At 44.0% G+C, this 14,250-nt stretch overlaps 1 protein-coding gene across 1 annotated transcript in view; it reads right to left on the bottom strand.

Moving 5' to 3' along the window:
- Positions 1-14,250, bottom strand: part of CCDC187 (coiled-coil domain containing 187) — a 151,801-nt gene that overhangs the window by 30,824 nt on the left and 106,727 nt on the right. Inside the window, exons 24-27 of the mRNA XM_033962263.1 lie at positions 11,202-11,302; positions 3,255-3,339; positions 1,791-1,888; positions 246-352 (exon numbers count right to left, since the gene is read on the bottom strand). Of these exons, the coding sequence (XP_033818154.1) occupies positions 246-352; positions 1,791-1,888; positions 3,255-3,339; positions 11,202-11,302 (391 nt within the window). The remainder of the gene's footprint in view (positions 1-245; positions 353-1,790; positions 1,889-3,254; positions 3,340-11,201; positions 11,303-14,250) is intronic.

The raw sequence follows: 14,250 nt of genomic DNA, 5'->3' as shown, positions 1-14,250 counted from the left end.
CCATCTCAAAAGGATGGCATGTCCAGGGAAATCCGGACGTCTAGTAACCCTAGGTCTGCCTAATGGACAATCCCAGCCTGGCTGTAGGTCAACTTCTCTGGCTCAGGAAAGGCCGCTGCTGCATATACCAACCTTACAACCCGCAAAATATGAAGAGTGTGGCATAAAAGCAAATATTCAGAAATCATACAAAGTCAAAAGATAGCAAACTGCCTCAGTGCCATTCGACAATCCAAAATGCATACCTCAGCTCTTCCGATGGAGCACTTCTTGTTTCAAGCTTAGCAGCTGTGTTTATGTTACGATCCAGCACTGAATCTGAAGTACTTTCACTCCCTGAGAAATCACCCACCTGCATTAAGAGAACCATATATATTATTGTCGGGGGGGGTGGAGTTATTTATTTTTTTGGGGGGGAGGGGGGAAGAGGCAGAATGTTTTGTGAAGTCCAAGTCAAGGTCAAATCCTACCAGGAGTAGCCTAATGCTTAGTGCAATGGCTTGAGAACCTGGGGAATTAGGTTCAGTTCCCTCTGCAGCTCCTTGTGAGCCTGGGCAAGTCACTTAACCCTCCATAGCCCCAGGTACAAACTAAGTGCCTGTATCTAATACATAAACTGCTTTGACTGTAACCACAGAAAGGTCGCATTATCAAATCCCAATTCCCTTCCCTAGTGCAGTGGTTCTCAACTCAGTCCTCAGGACACACCTTGACAGTCAGAAGTTTAAACATGCATGAGAAGGATTTGTATACAGTGAATGTAGTACATGTAAATTTATCCCATGCATATTCATTGTGGATATCCTAAAAACCCCACCTGCTGGGAGCACATAAGCACATAAGCATTGCCTCTGCTGAGTCAGACCATAGGTCCATCACGCCCAGCAGTCCGCTCCCGCGGTGGCCCCCCAGGTCAATGACCTGTAGTGATCTATTTCTCTACTACTCTATTACTTTACAGCCTTCTGTACTGTATAGTAACCCTCTAATTGTACCCCTGGATCCCCTTTTCCTTCATGAACTCGTCCAATCCCCTTTTGAACCCCAAAGTCGTACTCTGCTCTACCACCTCCTCTGGAAGCATATTCCAGGCGTTCACCACCCTCTGCGTGAAGAAGAACTTCCTAACATTTGTTCTGAACCTATCTCCCTTCAATTTTTTTGAGTGCCCTCTAGTTATTGCTGCCCCTGCTAGTCTGAAGAATCTGTCCCTCTCTACCTTCACTATACCCTTCATGATCTTATGAGTTTCTATCATATCCCCTCTAAGTCTCCGCTTTTCCAGGGAGAAGAGCCCCAGCTTCTCGAGCCTCTCAGCATATGAGAGGTTTTCCATGCCCTTTATCATTTTTGTCGCTCTCGAGAATCACCATATCCTTCTTAAGGTACGGCGACCAGTACTAAACGCAGTACTCCAGATGTGGTCTCACCATCGCCCTATACAGCGGGAGGATAACTTCCTTGGTTCTGGTAGCGATACCTTTTTTGATAATGCCCAACATTCTGTTTGCCTTTTTTGAGGCCGCTGCGCACTGTGCCGCTGGCTTCATTGTTCTATCTACCAAAACCCCCACATTGAGAACCCATGCATTAATGGAAAGTGCATTGGAAAGATGGAACATGAAAGCTACAACGCTACAAGCATTTGCTAAAGATATATATTTCTTCTCAGTAACAAATTGTTTTTATAAGCTTGGTTTTGAGAGATTTTCAGGTGATTTTAGTATATGAGGTTCAAAGAAAATGGCATGCAAATGAGAAGTCAGATGCATTTCCAGACATCTACGTACATGTTCCTTTGTCATTAGCAGTTCTTCCTTTTGTGTCTCTTCCGGCACTGCAATATCCTCTTCTATCAATGACGAGGAAATGTCTTTCATGGATCCACCTGCAAAACATGGGCTTATTTTACTGACGTTATGCAGAAAGGAGAAAGATAGAAACCAATAGAGGGGGAAACGCTGAATGCAGGAGCAGGTGTTAGCAATTCATTTACTCATTTCTCCTACGATTAAGTTTGCAAAGTGCTCAGAGGTTGGAGGAGAGTATGGCTTAGTGGCTAGAGCTACAGCCTCAGCACCCTGAGGTTGTGGGTTCAAACGCCACACTGTTGCCTGTGACCCTGGGCAAGTCACTTAATCCTCCACTGCCCCAGGTACATTAGATAGATTGAAAGCCCACCAGGATACATAGGGAAAATACTTGAAGTGCCTGTATGTAAACTGTTTTGAGTGTGGTTGTGTATCTACAAAAAGGCAGCATATAAGTCCCAGTCCCTTTCCTTTTTGTCTTTAAGGTGCTACTGTTGTATGAATCCAAAATTACATTACATTACATTAGTGATTTTTATTCCGTCATTACCTTGCGGTTCAAGGCGGATTACAGGAGAGGATTTCTGGACATGTGTTACAGAGTACAGCGGGTTGCTTCAGAGGATTGAAATGTTTCATACGGTGTTAGTTAGTCTTCATGAATTTCTTGAATAGCAGGGTTTTTATTTATTTTCCTGAAAGTTTTGTAGTTTTGTGGTCGTGATTAGTAGATTGGAGAGTTGGTGGTCTAGTTTTGCTGCCTGTGTGGCTAGAAGGCCATCGTACAGTTTTTTTTCCATTTGATGTCTCTGATTGGAGGGTATGTGAATGGTGTCTGGGTTCTCCTGTGTCTGGTTGTGGTAGTTTGGATTAGGAGGTTGTTCAAGTAGGCTGGGCTGATTTAAATAATAGACAGTAGAATTTAAATAGTATTCTTGCTTGAGTGTGAGTCGAGGTATGCCTCGGTGATGTGGTCGTATTTTCTTAGTGAATAGATTAGTCTCAGGGCTGTGTTTTGTACTGTTTGAAGTTGTTTTATCATTGTTGCAGGGCAGGGGAGCTATAGGATGTTGCACTAGACGAGGATACCTAGGACTAGGGACTGGACCATGAGCTGGAATTGTTTTCTGTCGAAGAATTTTCGAACTTGCCCTAGGTTTCTCATGACCACAAATGATTTCTGTATAGTTTTGTTGATTTGTGGTTGCATGGTGCAGTATCTGTCTATCATCATTCCCAGAAGTTTTAGAGTGGGTTGAATGGGGCATGTGATTGAGATTCATGAGATTCAATAGCCAAACATTTTTCTGTCTCTTATAACAACACAACAAATGTTCTTAATTTTCTGAAGCCTTTAACAAACTACATACTAAACTCTATGGCACTTTTAAATCAAACATGCAATAAGCAAATGAAGAATATAAATACTTTTATGGCACTTACTGAAATCAGAATGTATGTCCCCTGAGCAACTCTCTTCTAACTCCCTTTCTTTAACAAGCCTCCATTTCTGCTCTTCACAAGTCTCCTAAAATGCAAATTTCAAAGAAAACATATTATTCAGACACCAGATTGGACTCTTCATGACCTTATGTGCAACTCTTGGACTCCACAAAACCTTCAAATGGTTCATAGACAACAATGCGAAAGACAAAGGTGCGTGTCGACAACTGAGCGCAAGACGGAGGCGCGCGCTGAAGAAAATTACTGTTTTGGGGGGCTCCGACGGGGGTTTTTGTTGGGGAGCACCCCCAGTTTACTTAATACAAATCGCGCCGGTGTTGTGGGGGGTTTGGGGGTTGTAACCCCCCACATTTTACTGTAAACTTAACTTTTTCCCTAAAAACAGGGAAAAAGTGAAGTTTTCAGTAAAATGTGGGGGGTTACAACCCCCCAAACCCCCCACAACACCCCCACAACGCGGCGCGATCTGTATTAAGTAAAGTGAGGGGGTTCCCCCCCATGCCCCCCCCCCCGTCGGAGCCCTAAAAACAGTAATTTTCTTCGGCGCGCACCTCCACGCTGCGCTCATTGTCTGCTCGCGCCTTTGGCCCGGCGCGCTTTTGACCTGACACCCCTTCAAATAGCACGAAAATAGGATAAACCCAGATCTTAGATAACATTTGTGTGTGGCTCTTTTCACTTGTACAGTGGTTTGCCATATTGAGGCTAGATGCTGCAAAACAACCAAGCAGTTTAAGCAGATACAGAAGACAAACATAATATGTTAGCTAAACTGCAAAGCATTCAGGGTGTCCATTTCCCTTGTCGTTTACAAGAATTTTCATTTTGTTTGTGCACTACAAACAATATCACTCCCGAAATGTAAAAAGAACCCCACTCTTCTAAGAGTGTGCACTATTTGCAAAGACTGCCCACTATTTAAAACACAGGAAAAAGCCTAAAATTTCTGGGGTGAATCTGACTTTGGTACTGGGAAAGATGGTAGAGGCGCTGTTAAAGGATTGCATCATCGATCACCTTGACGGACACAAACTGGTGAGGATCAGCCAGCACGGCTTCAGCAAAGGAAGATCTTGCTTGACAAACTTACTGCACTTCGTCGAGGGAATAAATAGGCAGATTTATTAAGGGTGACCCAGTCGACATCGTATATCTAGATTTTCAGAAGTCGTTCAACAAGGTTCCGCATGAACGTCTACTTTGGAAAATTGCGAGCCATGGAATCGAGGGTGATATACTCACGTGGATTAAAAACTGGTTGGCGGATAGGAAACAGAGAGTGGGGGTAAATGGACAATACTCAGACTGGAAAAGCGTCACGAGTGGAGTGCCGCAGGGTTCCAGGGCTTGTGCTCTTCAATATATTTATTAATGACCTAGAAATTGGCACGACGAGTGAGGTGATTAAATTTGTGGACGATACAAAGTTATTCAGAATAGTGAGGACACAGAAGGATTGCAAAGACCTACAATGAGACATAAACACACTCAAGGAATGGGCTGCGAAATGGCAAATGAGATTCAACATGGATAAGTGCAAGGTGATGCATGTCGGTAACAAAAATCATATGCACGAATACAGGATGTCTGGTGCTATACTCGGAGAGAGCCCCCAGGAAAGAGACTTGGGAGTTCTTGTAAACAAGTCAATGAAACCGACCGTGCAATGTGTGGCGGTGGCGAAAAGGGCAAACAGAATGCTAGGAATGATTACGAAGGGGATCACAAACAGATCTGAGAAAGTTATCATGCCGCTGTACCGGGCCATGGTACCCCCACCTGGAATATTGCCGAAGGCCCCCCTTGCGAACTGGCACCCTCCCCCCTGCGATCCGGCACCCCCCGCCACCATCGGGCACCCCCCCCCCGCCGCCACCGGCACCCCCCCCACCCCTTGCCGTGACCTGAGATCCCCCAACCCACCCGAACCCTCTTCTTACTTCCAGTGTAGCCTCCGCATCAGCACCGGCACCAGCATGTCCTGTGCGTTGGTGCCGGTGCCCGAAAATCTGCTTCCTGTGCCGGTCCTTGAGCAGATGATACCAAGATTTGTAACAGAGTAGACACTGAAGAGGGAGTGGAAAATATGAAAAAGGATTTGCAAAAGTTAGAGGAATGGTCTAATGCTTGGCAACTAAAATTAAATGCAAAGAAATGCAGAGTAATGCATTTTGGGATTAATAATCAGAAGGAACCGTATATGCTGGGAGGAGAGAAGCTGATATGCACGGACGGGGAGAGGGACCTTGGGGTGATAGTGTCCGAAGATCTAAAGGCGATAAAACAGTATGACAAGGCAGTGGCTGCTACCAGAAGGATGCTGGGCTGTATAAAGAGAGGCATAGCCAGTAGAAGGAAGAAGGTGTTGATGCCCCTGTACAGGTCATTGGTAAGGCCCCACTTGGAGTATTGTGTTCTGTTTTGGAGACCGTATCTGGAGAAGGATGTAAGAAAACTTGAAGCGGTCCAGAGGAGGGCGACGTAAATGATAGGAGGCTTGCGCCAGAAGACGTATGAGGAGAGACTGGAAGCCCTGAATATGTATACCCTAGAGAAAAGGAGAGACAGGGGAGATATGATTCAGTCGTTCAAATACTTGAAGGGTATTAACATAGAACATAATCTTTTCCATTGAAAGGAAAATGGTAAAACCAGAGGACATAATTTGAGGTTGAGGGTTGGTAGATTCAAAAGCAATGTTAGGAAATTCTACTTTATGGAGAGGGTGGTGGATGCCTGGAATGCGCTCCCGAGAGAGGTGGTGGAGAGTAAAACTGTGACTGAGTTCAAAGAAGTGTGGGATGAACACAGAGGATCTAGATTCAGAAAATAATATTAAAAATTGAACTAAGGCCAGTACTGGGCAGACTTTCACAGTCTGTGTCTGTATATGGCCATTGGTGGAGGATGGGCTGGGGAGGGCTTCAATGGCTGGTAGGGTGTAGATGGGCTGGAGTAGGTTTTAATGGAGATTTCAGCAGTAGGAACCCAAGCACAGTACCGGGTAGAGCTTTGGATTCTTGCCCAGAAATAGATAAGAAGAAAAAATTTAAAAAAATTTAAATTGAATCAGGTTGGGCAGACTGGATGGACCATTCGGGTCTTTATCTACCGTCATCTAATATGTTACTATGTATCCAACCTTGCAGGACATCCAAACCTTGCAGCAAGGGGGTGTGTTTTGGGTGGGACTAAGGAGAGCCTAAAATCAAGACATCCAACAGCGATAACTGAACAGGAGGAAACATACAAATCTAAAATCCTAAATTAGATCTGTTTCAACTATGTCCAGGGTACAAAAAGGATCTCTGAATAAGTAGTTGACCAGTGGAAGGATTAAGGCATGATACCTCCTTAATCTCCCAGTGGTTTCTGTCTCCCTCCCTCTCCACTGAAAGCTCTATGGGCATTCTTACCAAAACAGGAAGCAAAGCTGAGTGAAAATGGGACTTGAACATGGGTCTTTTGGTTTAAAGTCTACTGCACTTAACCTCTAGTCTGACCCTCTATGAAGACATTTGTGTTAGAGAATAGCATGGGGACAATTTTTTCCTCATCCCCGTGGGAACTCATTTTCCTGTCCTGTCCGCGTGAGTTCTTTTCTTGTCCCTGCCCCACTCCTGCAAGTTCCATCCTCATCTGCACAAGCCTCAAACACTTTAAAATCATAAGTGTTCGAGTCTTATGCGGTTAAAACAGAGCTTACAGGAATGGGACAGTGACAAATCTCGCGGGGACGGGACAGGGAAATTGAGTTCCTGTGGGGATAAGGAAAAATTTGTCCTCGTGCCATTCTCTAATCTGTGTGGCCATTCTTCTAAAAATACTTCCAGGCAGATGTCCTTGTCCCTGCTTTTTTGCTGTTCATATGATAGACAGAAAATTCTGATGTATTTCCTGTTGGAAAATACAAGAGTTCTTCAAAAGGATTCCACACTTTCATATTTTCGTGGGAAATGGTTGGGGCGGGAGAAGTAGTAAGAGGGCGTGTCGTAGAATGTGATTAGTCATGTGATTAGTCAGTCACAAAATAGGATGATTATGTGGAAAAGTTATATAATTTGCTTTTGAGTTATTTAATAAGAGGAAGGGTATAATGAAAAGATGTATGGTGCTAGATACCCAAAGTCGACATTGAAAAATATGTCTAGAATATATATTTTTTTAAATTGTCTGTCTGAATATCCAGGCCATTGATAGTCCAGAATGCCAGTACATCTATCTTTATACCACATTTTCGACCAAAAATTCATCCAAGTCTCAAACGCTCCCAAGACCATTTTGATGTGGGAGGGGACAGCATTGTGATGGACTGGCCACCAGACATGGCAATAGAGCAGTGGGGCACCTTACAGAGTACTGCTGTGAACTTCACAAAAAGGGTGCCATGTCAACATCTCACCAGAAGTCCCTTATAGGATACTAGCTGATGCCCCGGCGTTGCACGGGTATTTAATTATAGCAATAACACTGTAAATGGATTCAAATAAAGATACTTTATAGTGGTGAATGAAATTATTTTTTTACAGCTTTATAAAAAGTACAATATTCAAATTATAATGTGAAATATTTGACAAAATGAATACAATACAACAAACACAAAACTTGATTATAAACAACATTTTTAGTTTCACCTCCAGGAGCAAGAACATATAAATTCTTGGGTGAAGAGACCCCCAGAACATATCACCCCAGGTAGTGAGGGATCTGCATACCAAGTTGCGTTCAAATCGGTCAAGCCGTTTTTGAAGTACTGTGAGAATGGCAGCTTTTTATTTTTTTTTTCCATTGACATGAATGGGTGAAATCTGATGTTCTGTTTGTAGCTCGGCCCACGTGTGCAGGTGGGCCGAGAGACCCCCAGAACATATCACCCCAGGTAGTTGGAATTACTGTGAGAATGGCAGCTTTTTACATTTTTTCCATTGACATGAATGGGTGAAATCAGATTTTCTGTTTGTAGCTCCGGCCACGTGTGCAGGTGGGCCGCGAGACCCACAGACCATATCACCCCAGGTAGTGAGGGATCTGCATACCAAGTTTCGTTCAAATCGGTCAAGCCGTTTTTGAAGTACTGTGAGAATGGCAGCTTTTTATTTTTTTTTCCATTGACATGAATGGGTGAAATCTGATGTTCTGTTTGTAGCTCCGCCCACGTGTGCAGGTGGGCCGAGAGACCCCAGAACATATCACCCCAGGAAGTTGGAATTACTGTGAGAATGGCAGCTTTTTACATTTTTGCCATTGACATGAATGGGTGAAATCTGATTGTCTGTTTGTAGCTCCGCCCACGTGTGCAGGAGGGCCGCGAAACCCCCAGAACATATCACCCCAGGTAGTGAGGGATCTGCATACCAAGTTTCGGTCAAATCGGGCAAGCCGTTTATGCGTTGGCAGCTTTTTACAGTTTTGTCATTGACATGAATGGGTGAAATCAGATTTTCTGTTTGTAGCTCCGGCCACGTGTGCAGGTGGGCCGCGAGACCCACAGACCATATCACCCCAGGTAGTGAGGGATCTGCATACCAAGTTGCGTTCAAATTGGTCAAGCCGTTTTTGAAGTACTGTGAGAATGGCAGCTTTTTATTTTTTTTTCCATTGACATGAATGGGTGAAATCTGATGTTCTGTTTGTAGCTCCGCCCACGTGTGCAGGTGGGCCGAGAGACCCCCAGAACATATCACCCCAGGTAGTTGGAATTACTGTGAGAATGGCAGCTTTTTACATTTTTGCCATTGACATGAATGGGTGAAATCTGATTGTCTGTTTGTAGCTCCGCCAACGTGTGCAGGAGGGCCGCGAAACCCCCAGAACATATCACCCCAGGTAGTGAGGGATCTGCATACCAAGTTTCGGTCAAATCGGGCAAGCCGTTTATGCGTTGGCAGCTTTTTACAGTTTTGTCATTGACATGAATGGGTGAAATCTGATTTTCAGTTAGTAGCTCCGCCCACGTGTGCAGGTGGGATGCGAGACCCCCAGAACATATCACCCCAGGTAGTGAGGGATCTGCATACCAAGTTTCGTTCAAAACGGGCAAGCCGTTTTTGCGTTGGCAGCTTTTTACATTTTAGCCATTGACATGAATGGTAGAAAACTGATTTTCAGTTTGTAGCTCCGCCCACGTGTGCAGGTGGGCCGCGAAACCCCCAGAACATATCACCCCAGGTAGTGAGGGATCTGCATACCAAGTTTCGTTCAAATCAGGCAAGCTGTTTTTGCGTTGGCAGCTTTTTACATTTTTTCCATTGACATGAATGGGTGAAATCTGATTTTCTGTTTGTAGCTCCGCCCACTTGTGCAGGTGGGCCGCTAGACCCCCAGAACATATCACCCCAGGTAGTGTGGGATCAGCATACCAAGTTTTGTTCAAATCGGGCAAGCCGGTTTTGCGTTGGCAGCTTTTTACATTTTTTCCATTGACATGAATGGGTGAAATCTGATTTTCTGTTTGTAGCTCCGCCCACTTATGCAGGTGGGCCGAGAGAACCCCAGAACATATCATCCCAGGTAGTGAGGGATCTGCATACCAAGTTTCGTTCAAATCGGTCAAGCCGTTTTTGCGTGATCGTGGCACATACATACATACACACATACATACCTCCGATTTTATATATATAGATGGTAAGCCCCCCCCAAAACCCACTATACATACCTGTCTACAACCCCAATAGCCCTTATGGCTGTAGGTGGCAATAGGAATTTTTTTTGGTGGGCTCACATTTTCCACCATGAATGTAGTGGTTAGAGTGGCTTATGGGCTTGGGTCCTCCCCTCTATGGTTCACTAGCCCACCCTCCAGGCTACTTAAGACACTTGTATTCAGCTCTACTACGTTTTCCTAGAGCAGGTGCTGATGTTCCAGAGACAGGAATATACGTTTTTATTCTGATATTTGTGGCAGTGTGAGAGGGTCTGTGATTACGGGGAGGGGAGGGGAGTGGGGGTCTTTTTGTTGTCTCTGTAGTGGTTATCTAGTCACTTTTGATATTTTGTTGGCACTTATACCTGCTTTTACATCTAACTCAGTGGTTCCCAACCCTGTCCTGGAAGACCACCAGGCCAGTCGGGTTTTCAGGATAGCCCTAATGAATATGCATGAGAGAGATCTGCATTTAATGGAGATGCCAGGCATGCAAATCTGCTCTATGCATATTCATTAGGGCTATCCTGAAAACCCGACTGGCCTGGTGGTCTTCCAGGACAGGGTTGGGAACCACTGGTCTACCTCACAATGTATAAATTTTGTCTAGAAAGACTCGTGAAACTTTCGATTATCCCTGTAGGATGACTCTAGGTTGGCCCACATCCCGCCCAAATACTGCCCTAACCACTCTTCCAGATACACCCCTTTTTGTTCTGGATGCACAGCAGCATTCAGAGGCCTAAAAAGTCCCTGGATACATTCAGAAATTCGGTTTGAATTAACAGCACTTGGATGACCTGCCTTTTAGGTCGTCCAAGTGCCGACTTGGGTGGATTTTTAGACGTTTTTAAGTTTCGATTATGAGTTCCATAGTGTTTAAAAAAATAAAAGTGCAGAACCGTTTTGAAGATCCCTCATGCATGTAAGATGGATTTCTCTATTCTGACTTTTACATCTTTTCAAAAAGGCTTCTCCAAGTTTTTACCAGGTCTGTATACCCAGAAATTCAATGCTGGAACCCAGACATGACCCAGCATTGAATTTCCAGGGAGAACGCCAGCAGTGGTCAACACTAAGCTTTGGTAAACAGATCTCTATGGCTGGTGTTTTTGCTTTAAATGACCATGGCCTGTGTTTGTCTTCAAATCTGGAGAACTCTAAAAAGAACTACAAGAAAAGATGATGGTGTAGGTGAAAAATTATCAGTATTGATAAAAGCCAAGCACAGTGTGAATTTGTCTCCCCCACCATAGACTAACATTTGTCCACTCTGCTCTTACTGTTTCGTAGCTGCTGTGGTTCTCCATTGGTTTATCCAGCAAGACTGCAGGTTCTGCCTGTTCTAGATGCTCCAGGGGAACATTGAGTTGGTCATGTGTCTCTGAAACACAGGTACATCCTTTTTAAGAACATAAAATCATCTTCTTTCTTCTCTTATAATTTTTGTTTCCTTCATAGATTTCTCTGCATATTTCTGTATGGATCTCCGTTATTAAAGACTACTTAGAGGTCTAAGTTCCATGAAATATTGAACTGAATTGTGTCTATTTTTATATCTCTTTCTTAGCTCTCACCTTAAGGGAGTGCTTTTCCTGGGAACTTTTTCAATTTCTGGACAAGTTTTGTTTGCTTGTGAATATTGTGAAATTTCTAATACAAATAAAGTTAAAAAACAAACAAACCAGAAATCAATCATCTTGATTAGCCAATAAGATGGAAAGGCGCTGATCCCATTAAGTACCTCTTGCTAGGCGCTCTAATCATGGATGTCTAGCTACACTTAACTAGAAATTCACGCACAACTTAATTGTTTTTAATGGTTTAAATGGCATAGTAATTGACCCTGCCATTAAAAAAACATTTTTTTTTTAACTGCTAATTTAGGTTGCACACAAATATCCACGTGGCGCCTAGCGACACCTAAGTCAAGGCGCCTTCCAACACCTAATGACGCCTATCTGAAAAGTAGGCATGGTTAGAGGCAGAGAATAGTGGTTGACATAGGTGTCATTAGATGCTGTAGTACCACAGAGATGCCTAGGCGCCACTTACCCCCTCTTTTACTAAAGTACGCTAATCATATTAGCGCGTGCTAAATGCTAATGCGTGCATGTTAATCTATGGATGTGTTAGCATTTATCGCGCGCTAATTGTACACAATATTCCAGATGAGGTCTCATCATGGATCTGTACAATGGCATTATAAGCCAAAGTTATAATGCTGTTGTATAGATCCATGGTGAGACCTCATCTGGAATATTGTGTACAATTCTGGAGGCCACATTATCAAAAAGATGTGCTGAGAGTTGAGTTGGTTCAGCGAATAGCCACCAGGATGGTCTCAGGACTCAAGGATCTCTCGTATGAAGAACGGCTGGGTAAGTTGCAGCTATACTCACTTGAGGAACGCAGAGAGAGGGGAGACATGATTGAGACATTCAAATATGTCACGGGCCTTATCGAGTTAGAAGAAGATATCTTTTTCTTAAAGGACCCACGGCAACAAGAGGACATCTGTTGAAAATCAGGGGTGGGAAATTTCATAGCGACACCAGGAAGTATTTCTTCACTGAAAGGGTGGTTGATCATTGGAATGATCTTCCACTGCAGGTAATTGAGGCCAGCAGCGTGCCAGATTTAAAAAAAAAAAATGGGGTCAGCATGTGGGATCTCTTCATGGAAGAAATTAGGGGGGTGGGTCATTAGAGTGGGCAGACTTGATGGGCCGTGGCCCTTTTCTGCCGTCATTATCTATGTTTCTATGTTTCTAATTCAATTAGCGCAACTTAGTAAAAGAGGGCCTTAGTGAGCTTCTATAAGCGGCACCTAGCAGTTGATTGACAACCACACTGACCAGTGCCTAGAAGTTAGACGTCATTAGGCAATGTTTATAGAATCAGGCCCTTAGAGCACACTAATTCATTAGTGCCTGCATAGGTATGAGCGACACACAAATAGAAGATTAGATTAGATAGAAGATTGGATCCATTAGCGTACCTTATTAAAATGACCCTTTAATGCAGTGTCTCGCAAACTTTGGCAAACCGTGGCATACTAAAACGTAGTGGCCGCAGCTTGAGGCATCACATTGACGTTTGCGCATGCATGAAGGCCCTACAGACGGGCCCTGAGCCGCCAGTGTGTGGGGGGGGTGGGAGTGCTGGAAAGGAAGATGCATGGAGAGAAGGAGAGGTGCTGATGCCAGCTGATTACCTACAAGATGTGCCTCTCGCCATGAGAGTCACGTCCTGTAGGCAGTTAGCCATGCCTCTCCTCCTTCCCAGTGTCTCGCGGCACATCTGAAATCTCGGGAGGCACACTAGTGTGCCGTGGCACACAGTTTACGACAGTGTTCTTCAACCTTTTTACACCTATGGACCGGCAGAAATAAAAGAATTATTTTGTGGACCGGCATCAGTCCGCAGACTGGCGGTTGAAGAACACTGGGCTAAGTCGTGGGCCAGACCCTGCCCCCATAGTCCTAATTGTAACACTATTTTTTCCATTCATTTTTCATATATACACACAATATAATCTTATTAACAATGCATCGATCGTATCACAGACCAGCAGTTGAAGAACACAGTTTTGGACCTGATGCACATGCCGGCCCTGTGGACAGGCAGGAAATTTCTGTGGACTGGCACCGGTCCATGGACCGGTGGTTGAAGAACACTGGTTTACGATACACTGCTTTAATGTATAAAGACTGAGGCCTTTTCCTCATTATTAAAAAAAAATTGTAAAGTAAGGTATCTGAAAGATACAATACAGTTAGGATTTTGTTTGGGTTGTTATTATTGTTATCCCTTCTGTTCCTGAATGTTTTGGTTTTAAATGTCAGCCTACCACTTTCAGAGTGCTTTCGACTCGTAACTCCTCTCACCTTGGGTTCTGCATCCCCAACCCTCTATGTTGTGTCTGTCTGTCCAAGTTAGATTGTAAGCTCTTCCGAGCAGGGACCGTCTATAAATGTTAAAATGTACAGCGCTGCGTACGCCTTTCAGCACTATATAAGTAATAAGTTGTAGTAGTAGTAATTAAACTAAAACACGCCTTCCTGTCATTTTAATCTAACCTAATGAAATTTGGCTATATTAGTATTCAAAATAGGGGCCTTTATGATTGAATTGTTTTTCTATTAAAACATAAACTGAAAACAAGGCTGTTAAGAACATAAGAAGTTGCCTCCACTGGGTCAGACCAGAGGTCCATCGCGCCCAGCAGTCCGTGCCCGCGGCAGCCCATCAGGTCCATGACATGTAAGGTGATCCTTGTCTAAATCCTTTAATCTCCCTTGTCCTTCTATCTATACCCTTTCATAACCTA

Source organism: Geotrypetes seraphini, chromosome 10, assembly GCF_902459505.1.
Source record: "Geotrypetes seraphini chromosome 10, aGeoSer1.1, whole genome shotgun sequence".
NCBI lineage: Eukaryota > Metazoa > Chordata > Amphibia > Gymnophiona > Dermophiidae > Geotrypetes > Geotrypetes seraphini.
The sequence above is the reverse complement of the archived record's forward strand: the minus strand, read 5'-3'. Positions and strand labels throughout refer to the sequence as shown.